The sequence below is a fragment of the Canis lupus genome, chromosome 2 (assembly GCF_048164855.1).
Source record: "Canis lupus baileyi chromosome 2, mCanLup2.hap1, whole genome shotgun sequence".
Taxonomy (NCBI): domain Eukaryota; kingdom Metazoa; phylum Chordata; class Mammalia; order Carnivora; family Canidae; genus Canis; species Canis lupus.
The window spans coordinates 55,028,621-55,056,058 of record NC_132839.1 but is presented as its reverse complement, the minus strand read 5'-3'; the positions used below and the strand labels follow the sequence as shown (position 1 = coordinate 55,056,058).

Below are 27,438 nucleotides of genomic sequence, written 5' to 3'. Positions count from 1 at the left end.
GGAATGAATAAACCTTGGTCAAAATAATGGCAGCCTTTCTGATTTTCTTTATTTGTCAGACCATTTGAACCCTAAATAGTCTCTGTTAGGAGAAAGTTCAATGTCTCATTTCCTTGCACATAGTAGGGGTGAAATTTAGTAATACCTGTTGCTTTATTCGTTCCCATGGTGCAATTCATAGATGATTGTCTTTGCCGAAGCAATCCCTTACGTTTCAAGTGTGAGAGTTTCAAAAGTCTGTCTGAGCCACTGAGCACTATTTCCACCCATGGGAATGTGAGCATCAAGCTGGGAGTAATGTGGGAATTGGACAGGAACCTGCCACACACTGCTTGAAGAAGTGGGGTCTGTGGGGAGATGGCGCTGGTTTGGCTTCAGGAGAGGCAGAGATGGGAGCATATAAGCAAAGCCTAGAAAGGCAGAGACTGTGATCAGTGGGGGTGCCAGTAAGGACAGCAACATTCTGGTCTCCCTGGACTGGGAGGGAACCAGATGGATGGGTTTTGACCCTGGAGCCCCGGATACAGAGCTGCCTTTCTGCCTCTGCCATTCCTTCATTTCTGTTGTCCTCTCTGCAAAGTTTATGCTTCTGCAGAAAGGGCCAGAGGCCTAGAGAGCAGAAGGCAATCATAGGGAATTTAAATAAAGAGCCTTTCAGGCCTGCCTGCAGAGAGAAGAAGTGAAGGAAGGGATTAACTGGGTGAAGTATTATTTATGCCAGGCGCCTGAAGCTGGGAGGGAAGAGGTGAGAGATGTCAAAGGGGTGAGGAGGAATAATGGCAGAACAATGGCAGCCTTGCTCCAGGCAGACGGGGCAAAAAGGAAACCTGGAGCAGAATTTCTGGGTTGACTTGAGAATCAAGGTGGTCCCTCCTGTTTCATTCAAGTCAGCGGTGAGAGATAATGGGGCCCCAGAATCCAATAGGCATCCATCAGGCGTGGAGAGCGGGCAGAAGTCCAGCTCAGAGGGCCGAGCCGTGTGCCTGCTTCTGCACAGTTGCCGTGCAAGTATAGCACAACTCAGAAACACATCCAAATATGGATGTGTTTACATGGGAAAGCCAGTGTGTTTAAAATATTACTCAAGTCTCCAAGGATGGGGATTATTTCTGGAGAATTCTATTTGTTGGTGGGAGCTATTTTAAATAGTTTTGTATATTTTCTCCCTGTAATTCATTAAAAGTTTTTCATTTTCCTTCCTTTCAGATTTTAAAAATATCGGCTCCTTTGCAAAAAGCTATTTATTATAGAACCAACCAAATAAAGTAAAGATTTAAAAAGTGATGGGAAAATATCATTGAAGCCCAGGATTCAGGCTCTGTAGCAGAATAGTAACTGCTCTTTGCCTGGGAATCCTTCCTGAGCTCAGTGATGCAGCCTCTCTCCCCTACCTGTTGGTCTGTTTGCAAGCCCATGATAAGAGAGCATCTGCTCTTACTTAACCACATGAGCAATGATAGGTATATCCTTGAGCAGGAGTTTGTGTCCCCACAGAATAAAGCCATCAGTCTGATAGATGCTTAGTAATTTTCACAGTGGTTATTGGGTTGTATGACAATTAGGCGTCAATTGTAAGTGGCTGATGTAAATGACAGAAATAAGCTTACACAACCAGACAGGATTTTTAGTTTCTCTCTTCTCATTTCATTATCCGGAATCTATGAAGAGAAGCAATGACCTGATTTCCTTGGTGGCAGGTGTAGTTTGCCATTTCACACACACACTGCCAGGCCAGCGTCAGGGCTCCCTGTGAATCTGGCTCTGTCCCACAGCCCAGGACTGTCCCCTGACCGCCCTCCATTCCCCAGCTCCCACGTTGTTGTGGAGGTGGGGGCTGGCGTGGTCCCTGTCCTTTCTGGGAGCAGTCTAGAACTCAGGACCAAGAGTGTGGGAGAATTGTCTTCTCTGCACCCACAGCTATAGATAGATCGTGAGTTATACCAGCTTCGGGAACCGCAGCCCTGAGCTCCTCCCCTGGGAAAGAGGCATGTCTTGGACCTCAGGGACCTGCCACCAGGCAAATGCTGTGACCTGCTCGGTTAAGGAGAAGATCTAAAATGCAAACAACCCTGAAGGAAAGGAGTCTGTTAAATGACCCCTGATTGCACATAGAGGACGGAGAGGGGGAGGCATGAGGATCCCAGATCTAAAGATGGGCAAAAAGCGTCACCCAGGTGGCAAGAGTGCCGGGATGGGAGGTGGGAGCTCCAGAGGCTTGTGGTGAAGGGACCTGCCTCTTGCAGCGCCCCTGCTCTGAAGTCTGGCTGGAGCAGGGAGTTTAGACTTGTCAGGCATGGGAGCGGGCAGAGGGCACATGGGCCATGTTGCTCTTACAGGGTCAGCACTCCGTGGCTCCGAGGCCTCCAGGGTGCCCAGAACACAGATGCAGCCTTGGTGTGGCAGTCCTGTAGCCCCATGGGACTGATGGGAGTGAGTTTCCTCTGTTTCCAGATGTCCAGTCACAAGCATTTCCCTTTTTAGTTTTAATGCTTTAGTTCTAGTTGTATCCTATGGTCTTTTTAAAATCCAGTCATAAAAACCCAGGCTAGGATATTTTGGTTCTGTGTTAGATTGGCACCAGCATATCAGTTCTCACCACTACAATTCTGGTTACCTGAACTCTAAACCTGGGTGCCAGTTGCCTTCCATCACCCTCCTTCCCATGCCCCTGACACCATTCAGCAGCCGAGTCCCAGGCCTGCTGTCTTGTAGCGTGCCTCAGAGCTGCCTCTCGTCTGTCCTCACTGCCCCTGCCCCATTTCTTCTTGCCTGGACTAGTCTTCTGGTCTCCCCTGGTGACTCCATGCTTTCTCCTCTCCATCCCTCTCACACCCCGCTGCTGGAACACTTTCTCCAAAGCCTGGCCGTAACGCTGTCCCTTCTGTTCCCTGCATCATGCCAAGTTACTGGCAGATTCCTTTGGACCGGCCTCATCTGCCGTGCCTCCCATCTTGTGCTCCCGCCAGATGCCATTCTTGCCCTCTCACCTCCTGTTCCTCTCCTCCACCTTCTTCTCCCATCTTTACGCTGGGGTGTCCCCTTCAGCCTCACTTCCCTGTGCCTAAATCCCTCCAGCTACAGCAGCTGGACATTCTGGAGGCACACAGGCCAGAGATCTAGTCCAGAATTTGCTAGCAGTGTGCTCTTGGGGGTGCTCACAGTGCTTGCCTCAGGGCTGCTGTGAGGACAACACGTAGCGCCTCAGAGTGGTGAGAAGCCTGGCACACAGGAAAGGAACAGTAGTGCTGGCTCTTAGTATTATCATCCTCGTCGTTATCCTTCAGGGCCTAACTAGTTAGTCAGGGCCTAACTCGGATGCCACCTCCTCCACGAAGCCTTCCTTCTGTTCCAGTCTGAGGGAGAGGAGTGGCACTGATAGAATAGCATGTGGGGTGTCAGTTTTATAAGGTCACCCTCAGTCGGTCCTCATGTTCCAGGGGCAGGTCAGCCTTACTGAAGGAGCCCAGGGTGGTTGGGGTCTTGATGATGAACAGAGATGGCAACATACCACACCCGATGGCTGAATGAAGCTTAGTTTATTATTTTTACCGGGATGGTCACTGTTTCATGGTCAGGATGGTCAAGCTCCCAGCCCTTTCCTGAGATGAGGGCCCCAAGGAAGCCAAAATAGAATCAGAATGTCTCTACCTTCCTCCTGACAGTACCAGTTGTAGAGCTACACGTTTTGTCTCTCTGCACCTCATTTTCTAATATTCTGCTCACCTTGCTTTGTTTTCTGTTTTTTAAAGATTTTATTTTATTTATTTATTTTCATTAAGTGGGTTCCATGCTGGGTGTGGAGCCCAACATGGGGCTTGAACTCATGACCCTGAGATCAAGAGTCAAATGTGTTACTGACTGAGCCACCCAGGTGTCCCCTTAAGATTTTAAAGTAATCTCCACACCCAGCATTGCACTCAAACTCACAACCCTAAGATCAAAAATTGCATGGTCTTCCCACTGAGCCAGCCAGTCAGCCCTCACTTGCTGTCTTTGTTTTTGATTGTTTGTTTTGTTTTGTTTTGTTTAAAGATTTTATTTATTTATTCATGAGAAACATACAGAGAGAGGCAGAGGGAGAAGCAGGCTCCCTGTGGGGACCCCGATGTGGGACTTGATCCCCAGACTAGGATCATGCCCTGAGCCAAAGGCAGACACTCAACTGCTGAGCCCAGGCATCCCACCTTGCTGTCTTTGGACTTGTTGAATTGGGACGAAGCTCTAGCCTGGTCCAGGTAGTGTGCCAAGGACTATCTGCAGAGGTCCTCAGAGGTGATGGTTAAAACCAGATTCCTGGGCCCATCTTCACACTCCCTGAATCAGTCTTTGAGGCTTGGGCCTATGAGGCTGCATTTTAACAAGCTTACCCAAGTCTTTCTGTGTCCTAAAATAAAATCTTAAATTACTAACTTAGGTTCTGTTTCAATGGGCAGAGAGAAGCTCTGTCTTGAGTGGTGTGCTTCATTCATCAACCTGTTAGTGCTTCTGGGGATTCTTAATGTTGCTTCTGCCCTTGGACTCCACCGAAATTATCTGTCTTCTGCCTCTTTTAGAGAATTTGCTGCTGTGTTCCAACTTCTCACCTGCACTCGATCACCTGGGCACACCTAACACTCCCTCCATGTGGGAACTCAATGAATGCATGTTGAATGACCATTAACATTTTGTTTAAGCTGTAGAGGCTCATCGGGTTAACTCAGAGACTGAGCTTCTTCAGAAACTTATCTAAACTTTAAGCATTTCAGTATATTTAAAGGCTCAGAACTTAAAACTTTGCCTGATTTTATACTGAAAACCCATTTAGTGTATTTGATTGCTCCAAGGATGGTAACGTATCACATTCTTGGCATAATTCATTGGTTTTAGCTTAGAGCAGTGGGAAATACTGTACTTTGTCATCTGCAGTTTGTTTTATGGATTAGAAATATTTGATTCAGCTAGAATATATTCCAAGCCAAATTTGTAAGACTTTGTGAACAGCTATCATATGCACTACTTAAATTGAGACTACAGATAAATTTCTTTTTAAAATAACTTGACTATTGCAAGCAATATGTATATAACAACATACAACATGGAACTTCCAGTCTCTCCCTCTAGACACACAGGGTAAGCACAAAACAGCCATGTAAACTTTTGGAGTTACCTGCCCTTAGCCTCCAACTTGTGAGAGTTTTGATCCATATTTCTTTATTTTATGATTTGAATAAAGTTTCAGACTTTGTTCCTCTTTCAGGAGAGAGGCAATAAAAAAAATTAAGACAGATCATTTTAAAAGAAAAATAGAAAGGAGCCAACTTTAGATTTAAATAGGCCATACCTATTTTATTTATTTATTTATTTTTAAAGATTTTATTCATTTATTTGTGAGAGACACAGAGAGAGAGAGAGAGAGAGGCAGAGACACAGGCAGAGGGAGAAGCAGGCTCCATGCAGGGAGCCCGACGTGGGACTCGATCCCGGGTCTCCAGGATCACACCCCGGGCGAAAGGTGGCGCCAAACTGCTGGGCCACCGGGGCTGCCCTATACCTATTTTAAATTTAGTAGAAATGCTGATGCACCTTATATGAACATCAGTGTACCAAAATTGCCTTGGAATTTTCACAATTCTATTTCAAATCCGAAAGAGTCACTAATAGGGCAGCCTGAGTGGCGCAGCGGTTTAGCGCCGCCTTCAGCCCCGGGCCTGATCCTGGAGACCCGGGATCGAGTCCCATGTCGGGCTCACTGTATGGAGCCTGCTTCTCCCTCTGCCTATGTCTCTGCCCCTCTCTCTCTCTGTGTCTCTCATGAATAAATAAATAAAATCTTTAAAAAAAAAAAAAGAGTCACTAATTCTTAGATAAATGAAATTGAAAACACCACATAAAAGTGTGTTTTTTTTTCTCCCTAGGTTTCTGTGATGGTGAGAACGATGTACATGGAGAAGGTATGAACTGCTGTCACCTACAGGCGCTGAGCAAGACGCTGGCCGCAGTGCCTCTAGACTCCCTTCATGCTCCTTCCTGCTCCTGTTTTTAGTACTTCCCCAAGTGCCGATGGCGGCTGATCAGTTGACTTTTCTGAGAAGCTGTATAAAATCCAGGCTAACCACAATCAAGGGCACAGGAGAGGAACCATATACTTAGATCACAAAGGCTCCTTGTCATCTGAGTCCCCATAGTCCCGTGGTCACAGGGTTGTGCAGGGAAGCAAAAGTTGTAACCACATGAAAATATTAATGAATCAGTCACCTTAAACCATTACTTATCCCAAGACCCTTTCTTTCTCAGCTATCTGCCTCTTCCTATTTAGAAAGTTTTGCAAGTCAGTAATTGACACACATAAGTAAACAATGCGAGAAAAAGGCAAATTGATTGCAAAACAAAATTGCAGATCTTGTAGAAGATACTGTGTTTCATAGAGCCAATTGATGTTGGAGATCTACTGAAATGACACTCAAAAGCCACTGACAAATGAGAACGACATGGTTATTTTATTCATTCAGCACCAGCACTGGTTTTCTTTCTCTGAATCATTATAGCCTGAAATTTAACTGGACCAAATAAGCTTTTCAAAAGAGAGTGGCTTTGATACCAGGATGAAGAGAGTCACCTGGGAGTGCTGGTGCAGCTCAGAATTTCCAAGCAGACATGACGGTTGTCTTCCTGGCGCTGAGTAGGCTACCTGTAAAGAGCATTGCATCTCAGAATTTGCTCCACAACTTTGGTCTCTGTTTCACATGACTTTCTGGGGTCTGTTATCCTTGGGTACACAGACTATCCTGTGTGGGGCTAAGACAGGACACCATGACACATGACAGTCACACGGGAGCCTATGTGGTCACCAATACCTAACAACACTTGTAGTTCCAAGCAGTCACCAGTGTCTCTCGTGATGCATCCTCTTCCTGACATCAGATCCTGTGATCCTTGTTTCACCTGGCCAGATTGAAAACCTTGGAATGGTCCCTTGGCACAGAGCTGGCCGTCCAGCAGCAACCCCTCAAGCCCTCTGGGTTCTCAGTTACTGTCTGTACCCTGCCCCAGCCCATCTCCAAGCAGCCTCAATGCCGCCCTGTCTTCCTTATGGCATTCCTCTTGACTATCCTCATTTTGTCTCTGCTGGACCACTGTGGTCTCTCCCCATCCTGTCGACTTCCACACTCTCCTTGCCAAGCTTGCTGGGCCTCAATTTGCCTGGACCTTCTAAACTTTATATCCTGCCACTCTGTTACTTATGCCGCGCTCCACAGAGAAGAGCCACTTGACTCAATGGTCGCTCACTGATTCCTTGCTTCTAAGCTTTTTTTTTTTCTTATCTCTCTGCCTCAGGAATGCCCTCTTTCCATGCCCCCAAAGGGTTTTGCTGGGTGCCTGGCTGCAGAGGCTCACACTGTCTCTTCCCTGTCTACACTGCAGCGGCCCTGTGCCCCTGGCTGCTTCTTGGGGTCCTGGGCTGAATCCATGTCCTACTCCTCTGTGGGGTCCCCACAGACATGTTCACAACCCATTCTCTAGTAGACAATCAATACATATGTGTCACGAGTCATTTTTTTACGAAGATAATTTGGCTGAGGGTGGGATGGCTGCCTTCTAAAAGCAGTGAATTTGCTTTTTTCCCCTCCTTTTAGTGCTGTCCTTCCCTGGCCCGTTGAAAGAAGAGAATCTGTTAAACGTTCCCAAGCCACTGCCAAAACAACTATGGGAGACAAAGGAGGTAGGGGAGCAGTCTGTGTTCGTTGTCCCTGAACATTTACACCTGCGAGGTCATTGTAAAATCCTTCAGTGGGGAAAATAAGAGGGATGGAGGAAAAGGAGGTGAGGACGTCCGGGGACAGAGATGGAAGAAAGTATTAGGGAATGATGGCTTAAATGAAACTGACCACAGTTGTGCTGATGAATCAGTGCAGTGATCTCTCGACTTATGCTTTTCATGTGAATTTACTTATTCAGAAGAACCTGTCCATCCTTCACACCTCATGCATGTTCCTAAAAGCACAAAGGCCCGGTCCTCAGTCTTAGGCAGATTGTTCTGTTTTACAGCCGGACCTCCTCCCTGTCACCAGCTTCTGTGCAGAATTGCTGGTTCACCAGAGATCCCTTTCTTTAATCAAGGCTATTTGACCTGAGTCCTTGGGGAGTCAGTAAATAAGTCATCTGTTTTCTGATTTCTATGAGCCTCTGAGTATTTGCATGCACAGCCATGCCAGCTGACCTCCACTGCGGTGCCCTCTGGAAACCTCACCCACTGTAGGAGGGAGGCCCACAGGACTTGACTCGGCCTTTCTTCCTGTAGGGGAGCTGTGTTTCCTTTGAAATAAAACAGGTCATCTGTTCCAGCCATGAGTGATGCTCTGTTGCAACGGCTTGCACTCCTCTAAGTATCCCCATCTGTCCAGGGTTCTCCTTGGTCAGGTTCCAGTTTGCCAGACCTATCAAAGTCATCATTAGCATTAAGGGTGGGCTTCAAAGGGTTTTTGTGTTTGTTTTGTGTGTGTTTGGTAAAAGCAAGATGTATCTCATGTTTCATTGTTTTGGTGGGGGGAGGGAGATATAATTTAAAGTCTATGTACTTAGGGGCACCTAGCAGGCTCCCTCAGAAGAGCATGTGAGACTATTGATCTTGGGGTCGTGAGCTCGAGCCCCATGTAGAGTGTAGCGATTAACTTAAATAAATAAGCTTAAAATTTTTTCACAAACTTAAACACAGGAGGAACAGCCATACTGTTTTTGTGGCCGTGGGAGGCACAGGTGGCTTTGGAGGCTTTTATCAGAGACAGCCCTATCTTCTCCAGCAGAGAGGGCCGTGGTACCCACTCCTCCCCAAATTAGGGACTGCTCTCTCTAGAAGAAGGTGCTCATCCTAGTTGTTACAGATTTGAGCGCTCCATAAATCATTTCTGGGAAAGCAATTGAGTCAATGGTACATTCATTTTTCTCAATGTCTATTTACAGAGCCCCTGTGGCCAGAAGTTCTAGCTGCAGGGATACTAGTGAACAAAATTAGAACCCCTGCCCTGGTGAAGCTTATAGTCTAGTGGGAATATGTGTTTCTTTCTGACATTAATTTCCTCCTCCTTCACTCTTTTTTTCTATTTTCTTTTCTTCTGAAGCCAATTGAAAAAAGTAACGTTTATTTATAAAAGCTCCTTCTATAAAACGTTGGCCGTTTTGAAGGAAACAATATTCATCTAGAAGATAAATTAACAGGGCGAAAATTAAGAAAATTTACTAATGTCATGCGACCCTCGTGCCAGGGAAAGTCTAGTCCAAGCTGAAGTGGCTGCTGTGTGTGGAGGCTCCTTACTTGCCCCAGCTCTCACCTGCACTGACTGGAGCCCCAATACACGTACAAAGGCACTTTTAAGAAACTTGAATTTGACTTGATGGTGAAGTAAGCCCAGGTTTCTGTCTCTCCCCAGATTCAGTCCCTGACAGGGCGCCCTCGATCCTGTGATGTTGGAGGTGGCAAGTAAGTAGTATTCTTTCTGTTTGTGGTTCAGAGACCAACTGGCCTAAAGATTTTTTCCCCTTCAAAGGAAAGTCTTATTACGTTGCCCCCAAACTCCGAGAAACTTCACTTGTTATGTGTAACTTGGAAGTCAGCTGAAGGTTCATAAAAGCAACAGCTCCCCTTGGTGCTCATATTTTGTTTGTTTAAAGTAATGAAATCACATAAGGGCACTAGAACTGCCGTGAATACACTTGAGAATAATACAGCCAAGTGTGGGTAAACCTGCAGCTCGGCCATGAAGCAGAGGTGGCATCGGGGGACTGCAGTGGCTGAGGGCCGCAGGGTAGGCATTGGGGGGGGCCACACAGACTGAGGGGCTGGCTGCGGGGTGGGCACTGGGGGGCCCGAGACAGTGTCAGGCTGCCTGGCAGCTTTCTCATCCACAAGCCGTTGGGCAGAGTGTCTGTGAATGTCCTTCATACCACTGAGCCATTCACTTAACGCGTGAGAAACTTCTGTGGAGTGTATTTTACCAAAATTTTTTTAAAAATCAGCAAAAGAGGAATAAATAGGAAAATGTGCAAATATAAAAGGGAGCTTATAAAGCCACTAAATAATGAGTGTATTTAGTAGTGTACAACTTTACTCCCTAAACAATGAGGGGCCTAGCGTCGCCTGCCCTGGACTCAAAGGAAGGTTGGAATCATCAGACGGTCTTGAACCTGGGATAGCACTACCTGTCCCATAGCACATCCAGGAAAGGACTCCAGTGGGTCGTAGGTATATTTGGAAAGTGATAGCTTGTATTTCTGGCAAGCAGAGAGGAACCCTTCTGAATGCCACCAGTGACCTGGTTCACACCATCCCTGCTGTGTGCCGCCGGCCCCGCCTTCCCCACTTCCTCCCTCTGCCTTTGTTCCCACCTGCCGCCCAGCAGTCAGAGAGAGCCCATCCGCTCTCAGGGTGAGGAGCTAGGGGTTCTCAAGTCCATTTTTCTAATCCTTGATCTTTAACCTCATAACCTGTCTCCTCTATCCAGCCAACCTGAAAGACAAGTTATCACTTCAGTTTTTCTACAACCAAAACTTCTTCCTCATTTGTCAAAATGGACACCTTTCCTTCTTCCCCACATCCTCCCAAGCCTGCATGGTTCTGCAAGTCTCCCTACCTTACCAGGAAAAGGGGGAGGCCACCAGGAACGAAGGCTCAGCTTCCCTCCCCACCCTGTCCTCCCAGAGACACAAGTATCCTCCCAGCCAACACTGACCACCTTACCCTCCCTAGCCCTTGTCCACGCTGGCCTTTCTGAGGCCTCTCCCTCCTGCCCATCCTTCCCTCTCCTGGGTGTTCAGCCTTGCCTGCTCTACTAGGTTTTCTCTCTGTGTTTAAATGTACTGATTAAGGAATCTGCATGGAAAAATTCCTGCCTTGGCCCTAAGTTCCCTTTTAGTTACTTCCTTCCTGCTCATTTCCAGAATTTTTTTTTAAAGATTTTATTTATTCGTTCATGAGAGACACAGAGAGAGGCAGAGGCACAGGCAGAGGGAGAAGCAGGCTCCCTGCGGGGAGCCCAATGCAGGACTCCATACCAAGACCCTGGGACCACGACCTGAGCCAAAGGCAGATGCTCAACCACTGAGCCACCCAGGTGTCCCTCATTTCTAGAATTCTTAGCTGCACTTTTGAAAGAGTATTTACTCTTGAGTCTTCCTCTTCCTTACTGCTTGTCCACTCCTCAACTGACTATGGCTTGGCCTCCACCCTCACTGTTCCAAGGGAACTGTCCTCAAGAGATGTCCCCATTACACGTCCTCTTGTCCTGTGGAAATTCAGTATCTAAGAATTCGTTATCGTCCATAGCTCCCACCCTCATCCCCAGTCTACTCACACCCCTGTGTCCCTAGGCTAGTGTCCCTATGCTGGAATATTGGGAGTCCTTCTCCAATACTGCCTTAAGTGTCCCTAGGCTCCATCCCTGTCTCTCCATTCCCATGCTCTTCCCTTTTCTCCTTTGACTACTGAGCAGCACCAGCCACCACTCACCTCCCTGGCCCCAGGCTCTGCTCCTTCTGCCCATCCTCCCTCCCCTATCCATTAGCCACATTGTCCTCAGAAGGATTATGTTTTCCCCTTCTAGCCTTCTCTGGCTGCTTGTCAGTCTGAGCCTGGTGTGTTCTCTGCCCACCTATCCAGCCCCACCTCCCTCACCACCACCCCTCCTGCACTTGACCTTCCTGCCGTATTTCCTGCCCTATCTCAATTCCTTGGGCACGCTGTGTGGTTTCATGCTTCCCTGCTTTGCCCATGCCATGAACTCTGCCTGAAATGGTTTTCCCACCTAGATTGTCTGGGTCCTCGAACTCAGCCCAGGAGCATCCCAGGGAGCACCCCAGCCCACTGGTTATCCCCTCCAGACCTCATGCCACCAGGCTAGGTCACTGTACTACACACTTGTATCATACGGCTGCCTCCCTGCCTTGTCTGAGTCTCTCGAGGCCCTAATGCCTGTGGCTGGACCCTGAGAGGTGCTGTGTAGACAGCAGTGCCCTTGGCTGAATCCATGACCCTCCCCCTGCTCCTTGAGAACAGCTCCTTCCTCCAACCACCTTCATCCAGCCATTCTCCCCCTCTTTAGCTTCACTACTCTCTCCCTGGGTGAGACCTGGACCATCCCTGCCTCACTCTCGCTCCCTTACACCACCCTTCACACTGACCGCAGTGGCATTTCTAAAATGTCATCCTGCAGCTTACATTGGGCTCCCTACCTTCCAACAGTCTCTGGTCCAGACTCTTCAAAACAGCACGGCATCTTACCCTTGTTCACTCCACCCCCTCCTACCTGGTCTCCAACCACCCACCCCTTCCTGGCTCTGCCCTGACAACCTGGCCATGTCAGACTGCTTCCTTGAAGCATAAACTCCCTGTCATGTGCTTGGTAAAATGTTCTTTTACCAGCCCATCCGGAGATTGGCAACTCTGGCTACTGTGTTCCCAGCATCCCTCGTCCCTGATAGGCATCCCACACCTTATCATCCCTGATCCCACATGCTTCATTCCACATTGCTTGCTTTGCCGTGGGTCTGTTTCTCCTGCCTGCCTGTGAACCCCTAGAACAGTGCCCCTCAGACCTAGGCTAGGCGGTCCTTCCCAGAGCCCCACCTTTTAGACACCTCACTCCCATGGAGTCTGGAGTCCAAGGGGCCACCAGGGAACACACCACCTGCCCAAGGGGTGATGGGGGATGTGGAGTGTGGCCAGGGCTTGGCCTATAGGTTGGGATAGCTCCATGGGTGCCCATGGTGAGGGGCAGGCTGGGAGGGAAGAGATGGTGGTAGACCCAAGGACCATGGCCACCTCCATATGTCCCAGTGCAGAACTTAAGGAGCCGGAGGATTCTCTTCATCTGGCCTTCCAGGCTATTATGGAGGTATAGTTGTCAGGACAGAAACAGGGAACATGGTTCATTTAAGGGTTTGTTAATTAGATCCATAACTTTGAGAAGCTTCAACAGATGGTATGTGGGCCTCCACACACACTCTTGCTCCAGGCCTGCAGCCATCGGGTGGGCCTGACTGCGAATCCAGACACTTGGCTCATTCGTCCTTATGCCACCAGCACTCAGCCCAGTGCCTGGCACACAGTGACCAGCCAACCGGCAGATTTGGATAAGTGAATAGCAACATCTCTCTCTCACTTTACAATTTATGAAAACTAACTAAATATATCTTGGAAGGTATCTGCCTGATGCAGACTTTTTTTTTTTTTTGTGGGAGAGATACTTTTAAAATCTAGCAAAAAGAACCATACAAAGATAAAGCAGGTACTCACGTTTTATATAGGGCTTTATATTTTTTCAAAGAACTTTTGCATCCATAGTCTGATCTGGTCTCGGAAAATATTTCTGTAAAGTGGGCATAGATGACATCCTTAGTCTGATGTAACAGGTAAGGCAGTTGCCCTTCAGAAGGGTTAAGCCAAGGATGCAAGTTCTCAGAACGAGAGAGAGTCAAAGCCTACATAAGGACTTCGATGTTTGATACCCACCGCCTTTATTTGACAAGTATGTTCTATTCCCCAGCAACCAAATGCACTTTAGAAAGAAATACTCTTTTTTTTTTCCAGTGCTTTTCCACACAATGGTCAAAACATAGGCCTCTCGCCCTTTTTGGGGACCCTGAACACCGGGGGGTCATTGCCAGATCTAACCAACCTCCACTACTCCGCACCCATGCCAGCCTCACTGGATACCAGTGACCACATCTTTGGGAGTATGAGTGTGGGGAATAGTGTGGGCAACCTGCCGGCTGCTATGACTCACCTGGGCATAAGAAGTTCTTCTGGTAAGTGTCCCCTACTTGGTAAGGACTGTGCCCATGTATGTACCCTGGTGACTTAATCATAGATGGTCTCCCATGAATTGTTGAATGAGAACTATTGCATCTGAGTGAGAGATAGCTATGTACCTGTTCTTGACAGAACAGGTGGCTCTTGACATTTCACTTTGGTGATCTGTTTCTGCTGGATTCAGTGAGCTCTGGAGCACCTGCTAAACTTCATTCTTTATTGCCTTCACCAGCCCAGGTATCCTGGGACTTGGAGAGTAAGATGTGAAAGTCAAGACAAAAAAGCAGCCATTCCATTCTGTGTTCACTGAACATTAGTGGCTCTTATCAATGTATGATGATAGTTATAATTACAGCTATCTCTCTAGAGCCCTCGGATTTTCCATTGGATTTCAGAAGAGAATATTTTGAATTTTAGAAAATGTATAATGGATATGATAAAAATATTTTATACTCAACAGACAGATATATTAAATAGAAATTACCACAGTTTAAAATGATTCGTTCCGGGGTATCCCTGGGTGGCTCAGAGGTTTAGCGCCTGCCTTTGGCCCGGGACAAGGCCTGGGGTCCTGGGATTGAGTCCCACATCGGGCTCCCTGCATGGAGCCTGCTTCTCCCTCCACCTGTGTCTCTGCCTCTCTCTCTCTGTGTCTCTCATGAGTAAATGGATAAATCTTAAAAAAAAAAAAAAAAAAAAAAAAGATTTGTTCAAATTTCCAGAAGTGCTGACAGGTCAGCACATGGCTATATTACAGTGCTGCCCATGATGGACTTGAGTGTTACCATACCAAGTTTGAGCACCCACAGCTCAGACCCCATGTTGAAACATGACTAAAAATACTTGAACCCTAACAGATGCTCTTGTCAATATCAGAGGCAGGGTTGATCTCTTACTCCCAGTCCTGTGGTCCAGCCCCCGGCTGTCACAGTCCTGAGAGCTGTGCTGTGGATGGTGATGTGGTGTGGAAGGGGTCCCCAGTGATGGTCCATCAGTGGGAGGGCACCTGCTGGTTTCCACTCTGGGTTCAACATGATGTCCATGCAAATCAGAATTCACCACTCTCATGAGAGAGGTCCCCTTTGGAGTGGTCACCTGGAAGGTTCTCTAATGCTTACAGTGGTACTGCCCATTGTACCACATCATCCTAGGTTTGAAGAACTGATTTTAGAGATAACCTTTACTTACTTCGATTATTTTATTATCCTGCTGCTCTACCAAGCGTCCTGGTGAATTCTGTATAAACAAGGACACCCAAGGTCACATAAGTAAAGCAGCATCAGCACTTAACTCCCTGGGGTCTTGAGGAAGCCAGCATTCTCCCGGGCAGCCTTTGATACTTTGCTTCAGCTGAAAATCCTGTTTCTCACTATGTATTATTTTCCTCAAAACATTATTTATTGTCCAGAACCAGTATCAAGCGTTTATAGTTTCTAGGCACTCCTTAAAATGCATGGTATACAAAGTCATAGATACTTTTTTTAAACTTGCTTGAGCTTTCCTTCCAAATGAGTGGATCTGTTTCTTAACCTAAGCTCACATCTCTAGCACTGATTCTTAGTCGAGCCAGCCACATCTCTGGGCTTTCCGTGGAGAATTTCACTGTGGGATAACTGCATAGGGCCTTTTCAGAAACATCTTTCCTGTGTTTAAAAAAATCATTTGCCATCAAAAAATGCTTTATTTTGTCATTGCTCCATTGCAGTAACTTTTATCTAACACTTAGTTTTTTATGAACATAAAAGAACACACAGTTGTATGCACCCCGACTACTGGTACCAGAATTATGGGCTGAACTTTGAAACATGGGCACTGCCTTTTGAGATACACAGAAGCATCATTAACTCATGGAGCAAAGCCACTCCATGCCAGGTCCTGTGCCAAGGCTCTGGCAGGATGCAGGACACGGTCCCTGGCCTCTTGGAGCTTAAGCCCTAGCAGCCTCTGTCATGTAAATGCCATTCCCAAACCTCTCTGGCTCTGCTAAAATTCACATCCCCTCCCCTCCAAATAAAACAAAGCACCAACAAAAATTTCATTTTCCGTGAATTGGAATAGACTGTGATGAGCAACTTCTCAGGAGCCAGGAGAACAAAGAGAAAGCAGGAGACATGGGAGGGGGCCCCTTCCTGTGACTCCCTGTGTGTTCAGGGTATTTACAGGGTCCCCTGACATGGTGCCCCAGAGCCTTGACGCTCTGTGAAAGGATGCACCCTGAGAATAGCAGAGGATCTGGGCGTGGTACCTGGGACAGAGGCATGGGCGGTCGGGGGGGGGAGTGGCTGTTGGGGGGGTTCCAAACAGTCCGTGTGCACAGCCCTGGGGCTTCTTGCCAGGCTGGGGGCTGACTATGCCTTGGCCTCTGCTCACCCAGTCCCGCCCGCCCAGCGGCTCTTCACACGCTTCCTTGTAGTCAGACTCACTGTCACCCTGCTGCCACCAGCCTTGAGTGCCAATGGGTCCTTTCCCTGCTGTGGGTATATCTGATGCATGCATGGTAGGAGGGCCGCCCCAGTGTCCCCCTCACACAGAAGTCCTCAGAGCTGGATAGGAAAAAGTTAAGGTTTCTTTCATCTTTGGAAACAGAAGCTGTAGCCTACAGTTCTGGCAAGTAACTGTGCTTCTGCTGTCTTGTAGGTCTCCAGAGCTCTCGGAGTAACCCGTCCATCCAGGCCACACTCAACAAGACAGCGCCGTCCTCGTCCCTGAACAGCCACCCACAGGCGTCCACCCCCAGCGCCTCGGCCCTTCACCCATCCCTCCGGCTCTTCTCCCTCAGCAACCCGTCTCTCCCCACTGCAGCCATGAGTGGCCCCTCCCGGCGGAGGCAGCCCCCAGTTAGCCCTCTCACGCTCTCTCCAGGCCCTGAAGCCCATCAGGGTTTCAGCAGACAGCTCTCAGCCACCAGCCCTCTGAACCCCTATCCTGCGGCTCAGGTGAGCACAAACCCACACACAGTCCAATGGGTTGAGGCACATGGGGCCAGGATGGAGGCCCCCTCACCGGGTGTAGCCCCTGGGGTCTCCAGTGCAGTCGGCCAGTCCTGGCCTATGCCTGAGATCAGAGAGAGCAAGTGTGAGCCAAGAACTCAGGAAGCAGTATTTATCTCCTAACAGCACATTTGTTATAAGGATCACTGTTTTACAAACAACACACAGTGTGCAGTCATAACTCACAAACCTTGGCTTTGGGGATGGTAAGGCATAGAGAACATGACCCAGACATGTCTCAGGTGGCTAGGAGAGACCAGCCTGGGGTTTTTTAATTGGTGGGGAAAATTATCCATAACTGAGTCTGTATTTTAAGCCACAGGGGAAAGCTAAAGAAGACACTTAATACCTTCCTGAAGCTTTGATATTGGATTAGACCTCTTCCCTAATTATGACTACAGATTTGAGAAGCAGTACTTTTACTGCTTATGGAACGATAGGTTTTATAATAAGGATCAGGGTCCTCCATAAAAGCACCTAAAGAAGTCTGTTCAGAAAGACGCACATTTTTGGGGCACCTGGCTGGGCAGTTAGTAGAACATGTGACTCTTGATCTTGGAGTGGTGAGTTCAAGTCCCACATTGGCCATAGAGATTAAAAAGTAAACTAAAACAATTTTTAAAAAAAGGAAAAAAAAAGCACATTTTGAAGTCACAAGCCTGTTATAGAAATTCAGATGTCAAAACATCATATTTTGTCTTGTTGACTTTGTTTTTATTCTGAGCTCTTAGGGTGGTTCTTACCATAATCATCAATGAATATATTTTCAACCTGTTGGTCCCTCCCTAGTACATTGTGTCATCATTTGCTCCCCACCTCACCATAAATGAGTCATGATTAGGCAAACAGGAGTTGACAACTTAAACGGAAGGGTTAGCAGATCCAGTTATTACTCACTCTTGACATGAGTAATCCCTTTCGGGAGAGGGTAAGAGGGTGTTTCATAATTGTTGTTTCAATGGTTCTTTTTATGTTATTGGATTGCCTTTAATTTTCTTTTGCAAGATTATCTTAATGGATGTAAAAAATATTACTCTTGCTTTCTAGCTACATTTTAAGGAGAGCTGTAGGGGCTAGAGAGCATCCTCTTCCAGATGTTTCTGGGTTTTGTTTCCTTAATATTTAGATTTTTAAAAAACCAGTGTTATCCAGGCACATAGTTTAATAAGTCAGATAGTTCTACAGGGCTTGTTACAAAATAATATTTTCTTCTCCCCGACTCATTCTTGTTCCCTAGAGATGGCTCCTTTCAGGCACTGTAGCTAATGTCTTTGGTATAACCGTGTTATTTCATGATTGTTTTGTTCTGGATTTTTAGTGTTAGGTATTATCTGATGACATCCTGTCATGGAGGACTAGGATATGGTTCTCTATCACCTCTCTCCAAACCCCACCCACCTACATGAACATTTCCTCCTCATTTCCACTATGCTTTGTTATAATTTTGTTGAGAGCGATACCTAGTGTGTTAGTGTTTTCCCAATTATAATAGCACAGTTGGAGCTGAACCATTTAGTATGCTATGAAATAACAAAATGAAAACAATTTTTTTCTTGAAAGTTAATTAATGTCTTACTTTTTTGTTAGTCTCATTTTCTATGTATGTATTGCTTATTACATCCCCACCTCTTGGAGTTGAGTGGATCTCCTCTTAGTACATTGAAAAACAAGCCTTCCATGGGCACCTGGGTCACTCATTCCATTAAGCATCTGACGTCACCTCAGGTCATGATCTCAGGGTCGTAGGATCAAGCCCCATGTAGCATTGGGCTCCATGCTCAGCAGGGAGTCTGCTTGTCCCTCATCCCTCTGCTTCTCTCCCAGCTCATCTCGCGTGCACATGCCCACACACACATACTCTCTCTCAAATAAATAAGTAAAATATTTAAAACAAAACAAGAAGAAAACTCTCTAGTAGATTTCAAAGAAAGCACATGTGGCCTGCCATGACTCAAATATGTCTTCATTCTACCCATCATTTAACTCATAATTGACCAGAGATAGAATTCAAATCTGAAATAATTTTCTCTTAAAATTTTGAAGGTATTAATTGTCTTTTAGTTTCTAGAGTTGCTCATGGGAAATCCAGTGCCATTCCAATTCTTAATACTTCTAACAAGGGCAGCCCGGGTGGCTCAGCGGTTTAGCGCCACCTTCAGCCCAGGGTGTGATCCCCGGATCCTGGGATTGAGTTCCATATTGGGCTCCCTGCATGGAGCCTGCTTCTCCCTCTGCCTGTGTCTCTGCCTCTGTCTCTGTCTCTCTCTGTCTCTGTCTCTCATGAATAAATAAAATCTTTAAAAAAAAATACTTCTAACAAAATGTCCTTTCTGCCTTTCTGGGCAGCCCAGATGGCTCAGCAGTTTGGCGCCACTTCAGCCCAGGGTGGGATCCTGGAGTCCCTGGATCGAGTCCCATGTCGGGCTCCCTGCGTGGAGCCTGCTTCTCCCTCTGCCTGTGTCTCTGCCTCTCTCTCTCTCTCTCTGTGTCTCATGAATAAATGAATTAAATTTTAAAAAACAACAACAACAACAACAAAAATATCCTTTCTTCCCTCTGGAGTCTTGTAGAATCTTCTTTTTGTTCCTGAGTTCTGAAACTTCAGGATCACCTGGATCTTTGGTGGCTTTCCTCAATCTGGAGACTCCTATCATTCTTCATGAATGAAGGAATGAATTCCTTAACTATTTCCTGGAAGACTTCTTCCCTTTGATTTCTCTGTGTTCTCTTTCTGGAACTCCTATTGTGTGAATGTTGGACCTTCCCTACTTCCCTGTCACGCTCTTATTTTTTCTATTCTCCTCGCCTCTTCGCCATCCTGTCTGCAAGAACTTCTCACCTTTATCTTCCCATTGTTATGTTGAGTTTTCATTTCTGCTTTCATACTTTTAAGTTGCCAAGAATTCTTTTTTGTCCTCTGAATGTTACTTATAGCATCAAACATCCTAGGATAATAAATAGTATAATAATAATTTTTTCATGATGATGTCTGCCTACATAGATTTCTCCAAGTTTCTTTTCTTTTTTCTTTTTTCTTTTTTTTTTTTTTTGTACATCTGCTTTGGTTTCTGATTTCCATGCAGATGCTTTCCTCACAGTCTGGAGATCTTTGGCATTCTGCTCATCTCTAAGAACAGGACACAAAAATACTGTGTACACTGACAGGCTCATTGAGTATGGTCTTCACTGTAGACTGATCTAGGTCAGCCTTTTCCTTGGTGAGTCTCTGGTGTCCTAAGTTTTGAGATTTTTCTCTCAGGCTGGTCAGATCCCTAGAGGACACTGGCACATGCCTAGATTCCAGCCTCCTGAGAGCCAAGTTGGGAAAGAAAAGCAGAGGCCTCAAGATTCAGCAGTGAGCTCTCTTAAACTCTGTGTTTTCAGTAGAGTGCCTTGCCTCCTGGGCTCTGCCCGGAGACCCTCAGCTGTAGGAGACCGTCCGAGTGCCATCCCCAGTCACCCCACGATCAAGGGCTGTGAAACCTAACCTTGCCTCACGTGCACTGATGAGACCCTCCTGGCTCCTCACCCCTGCTCCCTGCTGTCCCACAGGGAAGATCCCCAATCTTCCATCTTAAACCAGAAGTTATGGTTTAACAAAACAAACATGATTTTCACTGAGGACACTGGTTAAATTGGTGGGTGTTTGTTTTGTTTTGTTTTGTTTTAAGACAATAGAAATCGTCATTGAATGGGAAATGTTTTGTGGTGAAGTGATACTTAAGATCACTTTGAAGGAGCAGAAGTAAGAAGTAGGCTTTGGGGAACATAGCTTAGAGTACTGCCCCCCACCCTCCAGGGAAGGAAGGGCTCAGGCTTTTCTCTCACTTTGAGGTCTCCTAATCTTAAAGGATTTATCACTTAGAAGCTCCAATCCAGGGACGCCTGGGTGGCTCAGTGGTTGAGCCTCTACCTTTGGCTCAGGTTATGATCCTGGGGTACCGAGATCAAGTCTGCATTGGGCTCCCCACAGGGAGCCTGCTTCTCCCTTTGCCTGTGTCTCTGCCTCTCTCTGTGTCTCCCGTGAATAAGTAAGTAAAATCTTAAAAAAAAAAAAGAAAGAAAGAAAAAGAAAGAAAAGAAAAGAAAAGAAAGAAAGAAGAAGAAAGAAAGAAAGAAAGAAAGAAAGAAAGAAAGAAAGAAAGAAAGAAAGAAAGAAAGAAGGAAACTCCAATCCAAGCTAATTAGTGGCTTTGTTTTACAGATCGTGTCCTCAGACCGAAGCCCACTTTCTTTCCTGCCCACAGAAGCTCAAGCTCAAGTATCCCCACCGCCCCCTTACCCTACCCCTCAGGACCTCCCTCAGCCCCTCCTACAGCAGCCCCACACCCAGGAGGCCCCTGCTCAGCAGCCTCAAGCTGCCTCATCCCTGCCTCCATCCGGCTTCCCCCTCCTCACAGCCCAGGTGGGTCCTAGCAGGGACATTGATCAGAAGGGAGCACGTATTTTGCCTTGGGTTCCAAACTAAATGTTCCCTTCCTTATTCCCTGAAGGGTTCATCTTTGACCAACTTCTTCCCAGATGTGAGTTTTGACCAGCAGTCCATGAGGCCAGGCCCTGCCTTTCCTCAACAGGTGAGCAAGCATCCAGGTCTCTGCATCAGCGTAGGACCTGCACTGTCTGTTCAGGCCTTTCAGGGCATAGAACCCACCACACCACATAGACTGGGTACTCCATTGCCCTGATTGCAGATGTGCTCAGCAGCTAAGGGAGCCTGGAATCTCCCCCAGCCCTCAAATGCATGTGTTGGCTGCCTTATTTAGTATCAGGCCTCTGCAGAAGAACTATTTGAACAAGTGGTATTAGATTCCTGATGACAATCTGGTCATAGAATTGTAGAGTGGCTCAGAGGGCAGGGAGCACTTCGGTCCACTGGTCTATCCTGCTGAGGAAACTTAGACGCAGGAGGGGTGTGGCCCACAGGCCTCGCTGCTGTTGCCAGCTCACTGTAGTTCACTGTAGCTTCCCAGGGGAGCTCAGTCCAGGCAGGGCCAGAGGTCCTTCCTTAAGATGTTTTCATTCATTCACTTCCTTTTGCTTCTTAAGTTCTCCCTAACATTGTTTAAAATATCTCTAGATTTTGTAGTGTCCACTAAGTATGTATTAGGCTCTTGGACAGATAAAAGAGAGAAGGAAGGGTTTTGAGCATTTTACAGATATTAATAATAATTACAACAGTAAAATAAATAAAGACAGATGTTTCTGAGTAGGCCATGGTGAAGACTCCTGGCATAAACCAGTAGTCCCTGCCTCCTCGTTTTCTGAAGAAGCCAGTTTCGTTTAGATGAGTCAGTATCTCCCTGAAAAATGCTAGAAATGCCTACTTTGGAAAGATTGTTGAAAAATAGTTTGGAAATTAATTTCTGGAAAGGCACATAGCTAGGCCCCAGTTCTAAGCAATCATCCCAGAAGCTTTCTCATGGAGAGGGGTCTGTCTGAGGTTCCTCCCTCTGAGCGTGAGAAGGAAAGGGTGGTCCCTCCACCTCGTTTTTCTAGAAACCAAAAGGAAAAAAAGAGCCCCTTGGTCGTATCACTTCCTTGGTTACAGATGGACTCTTTGAAGTGTTCCCAAAGATGGTGTTTCTAGAATCCTCGGGGTGGCCGGGCAGGAGGGATGTGTGAGACCAGAGGAGCCAGGGAAACCATGACTGCTACTGTCTTCTTGGATGGCTTCGTGGGCCAGGCAGCATGTGAGTGGGGAGGAGTCACCCACACTGTGGGCCTCACAGACCCCTCCTCCACCCCAGCACCTGCCTGCCCTAGAGGACTTTTCTGTGTGGGATCCTACAGAGAAGGGACCTCAAGGCAGTTTTCATGTCTGATTTTGCCCTGGGAGCATGTTGCTTTATTCACTCCTCAAAGCAGAGATCATTGCTTACAATGTGACCTTTGATGTTTCCAGGTGCCCCTGCAGCAAGGTCCCCGAGAACCACAGGACTCATTTCATGGGAGACCAAACCTGTATTCCAACTGTGGGACTTTCCCCAACACCATCCTGACAGGTGAGTGTGGGCCACCCCTCAGTTCTGCTCTGTTTTTACAGATCCCACTGTAAGATAGTTTAAACAACATCACATAAAGCAAGAGAATGAAGGCCCGCCCAGCTTGACTTTAGCTTTGCAAAAAGCAGGTGTCTGGCCCCAGAGACCATGAGCCGGTGGGGAAAGGGCCTGGTGATCTAAGATTTTTCTCAACTATTAAGTTTTAAGTGATTGACAACTGTTCAAAGGGAGAACACTTGCAAAAATGGGGAGTCATGGAACTGACGGAAAAGAATGTAGATTCCAGGGACACCTGGTGGCTCAGTTGGTTGTCTGCTTTCAGCTCAGGTCATGATCTCAGGATCCTGAGATCGAGCCCTGAGTCAGGCTCTTCACTCGGCAGAGAGTCTGCTTCTATCTCTCCTTCTGCCCCTTCTTCCAGCTTATTCTTGCTTTGCTCTCACTCTCCCTCTCAAGTAAATAAATAAAATCTTAAAAAGAGAGAGAGAGAAGGAAGGAAGGAAGGAAGGAAGGAAGGAAGGAAGGAAGGAAGGAAGGAAGGAAGGAAGGAGAAAAAAGAAAAGAAAAAAGAAAGAGAAAGAAAGAAAAATAAAGAAAAAGAAAAGGAAAGTAGATTCCAGAGCATAATGGACTCTGGGGGTGGTGGGGACACAGGCAGTCATTGTCCTGGCTGGGCAGATGACAGGGATGGCCTTTGCGGGGATGTCGTCTGTTGTGCGTGCCTCCTGACCTGCACTGTTTTTCCCTCTTGCTGCTCCTTCCAGAAGACTCGAGTACCAACCTGTTTAAAGACCTCAGCAGTGCGCTAGCGGGCATGCCTGAGGTCGGCCTGAACATGGACACTCCATTTCCACTGGAAGAAGAGCTCCAAATAGAACCCCTGAGCCTGGATGGCCTCAACATGTTAAGTGACTCCAGCATGGGCCTGCTCGACCCCTCTGTGGAAGAGACATTTCGGGCTGACCGACTGTGAACAGAATGGAATAGGCCACGAGAATTTATTTCTGAAGGGGCTCAACTAGAACGGCGTAGAATGGAGCCAGCAACATCCTCTGGGCCTGAGTCATCTCGGGCTTCTGACATGGAAGGAGCCGATTCCATGACTCCTAGCTTCCTGAAGAGGTCCCATCTCATACCCCATGGCTCACTCCGGATCCCAGAGCTGTGCGCTGCCTCTCAGGCCTGTGGCCCAGGTGACACTGCTGCAGGCCAGCAGCTTCCGAGCTTCCGCTGACTCGGCCCTCACCGTGACCAGTACACTTTTACTGGCCATCTAATCTGCCGATGTGTACAAATAGAACCGCGTAATGGGGGCTGCAGTCACGTCATGCCGTGCCCAGAACCACTGATCTTTGTCAACACTGAAGAAGGGGTCTGGCCTGGGGGGTGGTGGGGGTTGCAGGCCTTCGGGGGTTGGCTCAGCTACGAGCAACGGTACCACAGCATCATGATGCCTTCTCTGCTCTGCCTGCCCCAGCTTGGCCCCTGCCAGCTGCTGGCCCAGCGGATGCCCATGGTCTCCCAGTTGCCTTAATTCCAATATGAAGAATTTTTATTTTTTACCACGATTTCAAGAACAAATTTGAGTTAAGCAAACTGAATGCTCATTTGTTTTCTCCAAGTATATAATCTATCTGCTGCTTCAGTACACTCTTTCCTGTGGACAAGGGGAGAAGGGGGCTGCTTTATTCAGTCACTGAAGAAAAAACAACAAAAACCCACCCTTCATGATGGATGAGCCTGAAGAGAAAAGCACTTCCTCTCGATGACTGAGGCAAGAGAGGAAAGCTGCAGGTAGCCCGCAGACACACAATGTCTTCCAGACGGGCTCCAGACAAGCACAGGCCCTCCCTCACCACAGACCACTGGAGGGATGCCGGAGGTCGGAGCCAGACCCCCCAGCAGCTGAGCTAGCAGCAGGGGGAAGTTGTTTCTCTATGGAACGGGAGTGTCTGCGTAATCCCGCTAGACCGTAAGCTCCTTGAGCACAGGGACTGTGCCTTATTTGTTACCAAACCCCTAGTACCTAACAAGTGCTGGCACTGGGTAGGTGCTGCGTTACCATGTGTTGAATGCATGAATGAACGAACGAAGGAATGAATGAATCTGCCTTGCCACAAGGCAGTCTAATCTTTAGCTAGCCCCGTTCCTTGCCAAATCTCAGAGCTTTAGCTTTTCTAACACTTGTGCCTGTGGTTAAGCTAAGCATGCACTTTATATGCTTCTAACACTAGGTGACCAAATCCACAATTAGGCCAGGATGCCCTGTTATCCTCGAGGGTATGCTCCAGAGCAGGAGGGGGAAACTGTCTTCTGAGTGAATCCAGCACAGCTGGGGAAGCTGAGGCCTTGGGAATTGGTGCTGGGACCTTGGGGATCCCAGCCAGGCCCCTACCTCAAAAATCTTCCCTTTCAGATCCATGTTTTGCTCTAAATTGCTTTAAAAAGAGATTCATTCTTTGAGGTTGCAGAAAAAGTCTACAGTAAAATGAAGGCCAAACTCGTGAAGCCGTCATTAGTACCTTAGCATAAAATGGTATGGCTGGATTTCCACCACTGCTTGCCTCCTCTGACTTAGCCCCTGACCAGACACCTGACCGGTGGACTTGAAGAGGACGGAGGGGTCTGATGCTTCAGAGCATCTGTAGGGAGGGGTCTGGGCCGTGGGGCAGAATGCAGGTGCAGGAGGACAGAACCAGGAGGACAGGAGCACTGGAGGAGAGACAAAAGGTGCTGGGACTTTTGCCCAGATAGCCACTGCCCTTCCAGGGAGACACCAGGAGTGTGGCTAGAGGCCGCTACACGGTCCCCACCTGAAGAAGCAAGGCTGCACCTAACAGGTCTGAATCTGACACATTGGCACCCCTTGACAAGAAGAGTGTGTATTGGGATCCTGGGCTCTGAACCTCTCCAGGCCTCATCCCATTTCTGTCTCCAGAGGGATCACGTTACCTCCAGTCTGAGATAACCCCAGTGGCACATCTGCAGCTTCCTCTGTGGGGCACAAGCCCTCCACTTCACCTTAGCCCCAAATCTCTGCCTTTGAATTGGGAAATCCAGCCAGGGCCCTCGCCTAAGCTCCAAATCTCATTCCCAGTGAAGTTTTCAGATCCCTTTACACCGAGGATCTCAGGAGGGTGGTGACTTGTTGTTAAAGTGCAAGCCCTTTCCTTGTGGTGGGAGACAGTGTGCTAGAAGGAGCCAGCTCCATGCTGCCTTTCCCGTGTCAGAGGGCCCCATCTGGCCTTTCAGGCAGGGAATGGTGCTGCTGTGAGGAGTTTGGGTGTTCTTTAAGTGGAGGTCCCAGCATAACCCACCCTTTGTGTGGTGCCTCACCTGGCGGGATTACCCGCTCCCTGTCTACAGCAGACCTGCCTTTGCAGGAGCCCCGGGACCTACCTACACGATGAAGCACGCTGCCGCCTCCCCCACTCCGCCCCACACATCCTCCCGGTGACTCGAGGAGATGGAGGCTCCCAGGAAAAGTGACTTGTCCGAGAGAAGTATAATGATGACAGTAAGGCTTAGCACTGAATTAAATTTGTCCCTAGGTCCACCGGTCCAGTCTTTTCCTGTGAAAAGGTTTTGGGCATTATCCAACCCACTTTGCTTACACGGCATCAAGGGCACCCTTGGGCGGGTGTCACTCTGACCTCCAGGGGTAAGTCTGCCCTCACTGCTGCCTTTGCAACAAACCAGGAATGGTCCTTGGCACCTGAAGTGGCTACGTGCACCAGAATAACTATCTTCCAATATTTAGTCTTGTTACGAGAAGATTGACGGCTGTACTACTCTCATTTACTAGCAGTTAAACAGTGTAGAACTAGAAACTTATCTGTGTTCTCTGTTTCCTTTCTGTACGGTTGTGGTTTGTAGGACACACGGTGTTAGGAGAAACTTTCTTCCGATCACGTCAAGACCAACATAAATTCTCCTCTGTCCTGTTTCATTTCTCCGAAATCTACTGTATATTAGCCAAGCTGAAGCGTTGTGTATTCCAGTCCATCTGCGTATTTGAAGCCGTTTCCAACTCTGACTCTCGTTGGCTCTGTTATGTACAGGTGATTCCATCACTTGCCGGTGGGACCGTCACAGCAACTAATCAGACTTCCCCCCAGTGTCCTAACTCCCAGGTCCCTTGTTAAACAATATTTAAAGATTGGAATTTGTATAAAGTAGCTTCCAAGTTTTATAATATATCGTTTTACATCTTTCGTAATTAAAAGCACAATAAGGTTGTATCTGCACTTGGTGTTTTTCTTCAGCGTCAGGCACGATGAATTGGTGGAAGAGCCTCTCTCACCGCCTCCCCCACAGCTCGGCCTGCAGTTGGGCTTCCCGGTCCTTGGCTTGGCAGGTCCTGCTCTGGCCTGCTTGTTCAGTGTCCCTAATACGTGCACCGTTGTACCCACACCCAAGAGAGGGGAGAAGGAGTCTGGGACACACACTTCCCATGAAGCCATCCATGGATGCCAAGGATGGAGGGCGCCTCGCTACCTGCTGTCCACTGGCAGCGTGCCTTCCGGCCCCTTGCCCTGGCCCTCACCCAAGACACCTCTCCCCTGTCAGTTCAGGCCACTGATGCTCCTTCCCCCTGTGCTGCGCTGCCATGTACTGGCCACCAGTGGCCCCCTCTGTTTTCTGTCCCAGCCCTGCCCCTCCACAT

General features: G+C 47.7%; 1 protein-coding gene across 7 annotated transcripts in view; it reads left to right on the top strand.

Moving 5' to 3' along the window:
• The window catches only part of CRTC3 (CREB regulated transcription coactivator 3), a 123,366-nt gene that overhangs the window by 72,081 nt on the left and 23,847 nt on the right, over window positions 1-27,438 (top strand). For 4 of the 7 annotated variants that reach the window (XR_012018491.1, XR_012018489.1, XR_012018486.1 and 1 more), the window contains exons 7-15: window positions 5,895-5,930; window positions 7,614-7,699; window positions 9,405-9,454; window positions 13,559-13,776; window positions 16,418-16,716; window positions 20,975-21,175; window positions 21,264-21,344; window positions 22,673-22,772; window positions 23,537-24,744. Coding sequence is in view for 3 of the 7 variants with exons in the window: in XM_072800522.1 (XP_072656623.1) it covers window positions 5,895-5,930; window positions 7,614-7,699; window positions 9,405-9,454; window positions 13,559-13,776; window positions 16,418-16,716; window positions 20,975-21,175; window positions 21,264-21,344; window positions 22,673-22,772; window positions 23,537-23,745 (1,280 nt within the window). In the remaining 4 variants the exon portion in view is untranslated. Of the gene's footprint in view, window positions 1-5,894; window positions 5,931-7,613; window positions 7,700-9,404; window positions 9,455-13,558; window positions 13,777-16,417; window positions 16,717-20,974; window positions 21,176-21,263; window positions 21,345-22,672; window positions 22,773-23,536; window positions 27,020-27,438 lie in introns of those variants that run through there. The other 3 variants (XM_072800522.1, XM_072800553.1, XM_072800543.1) reach the window with 2 other exon arrangements.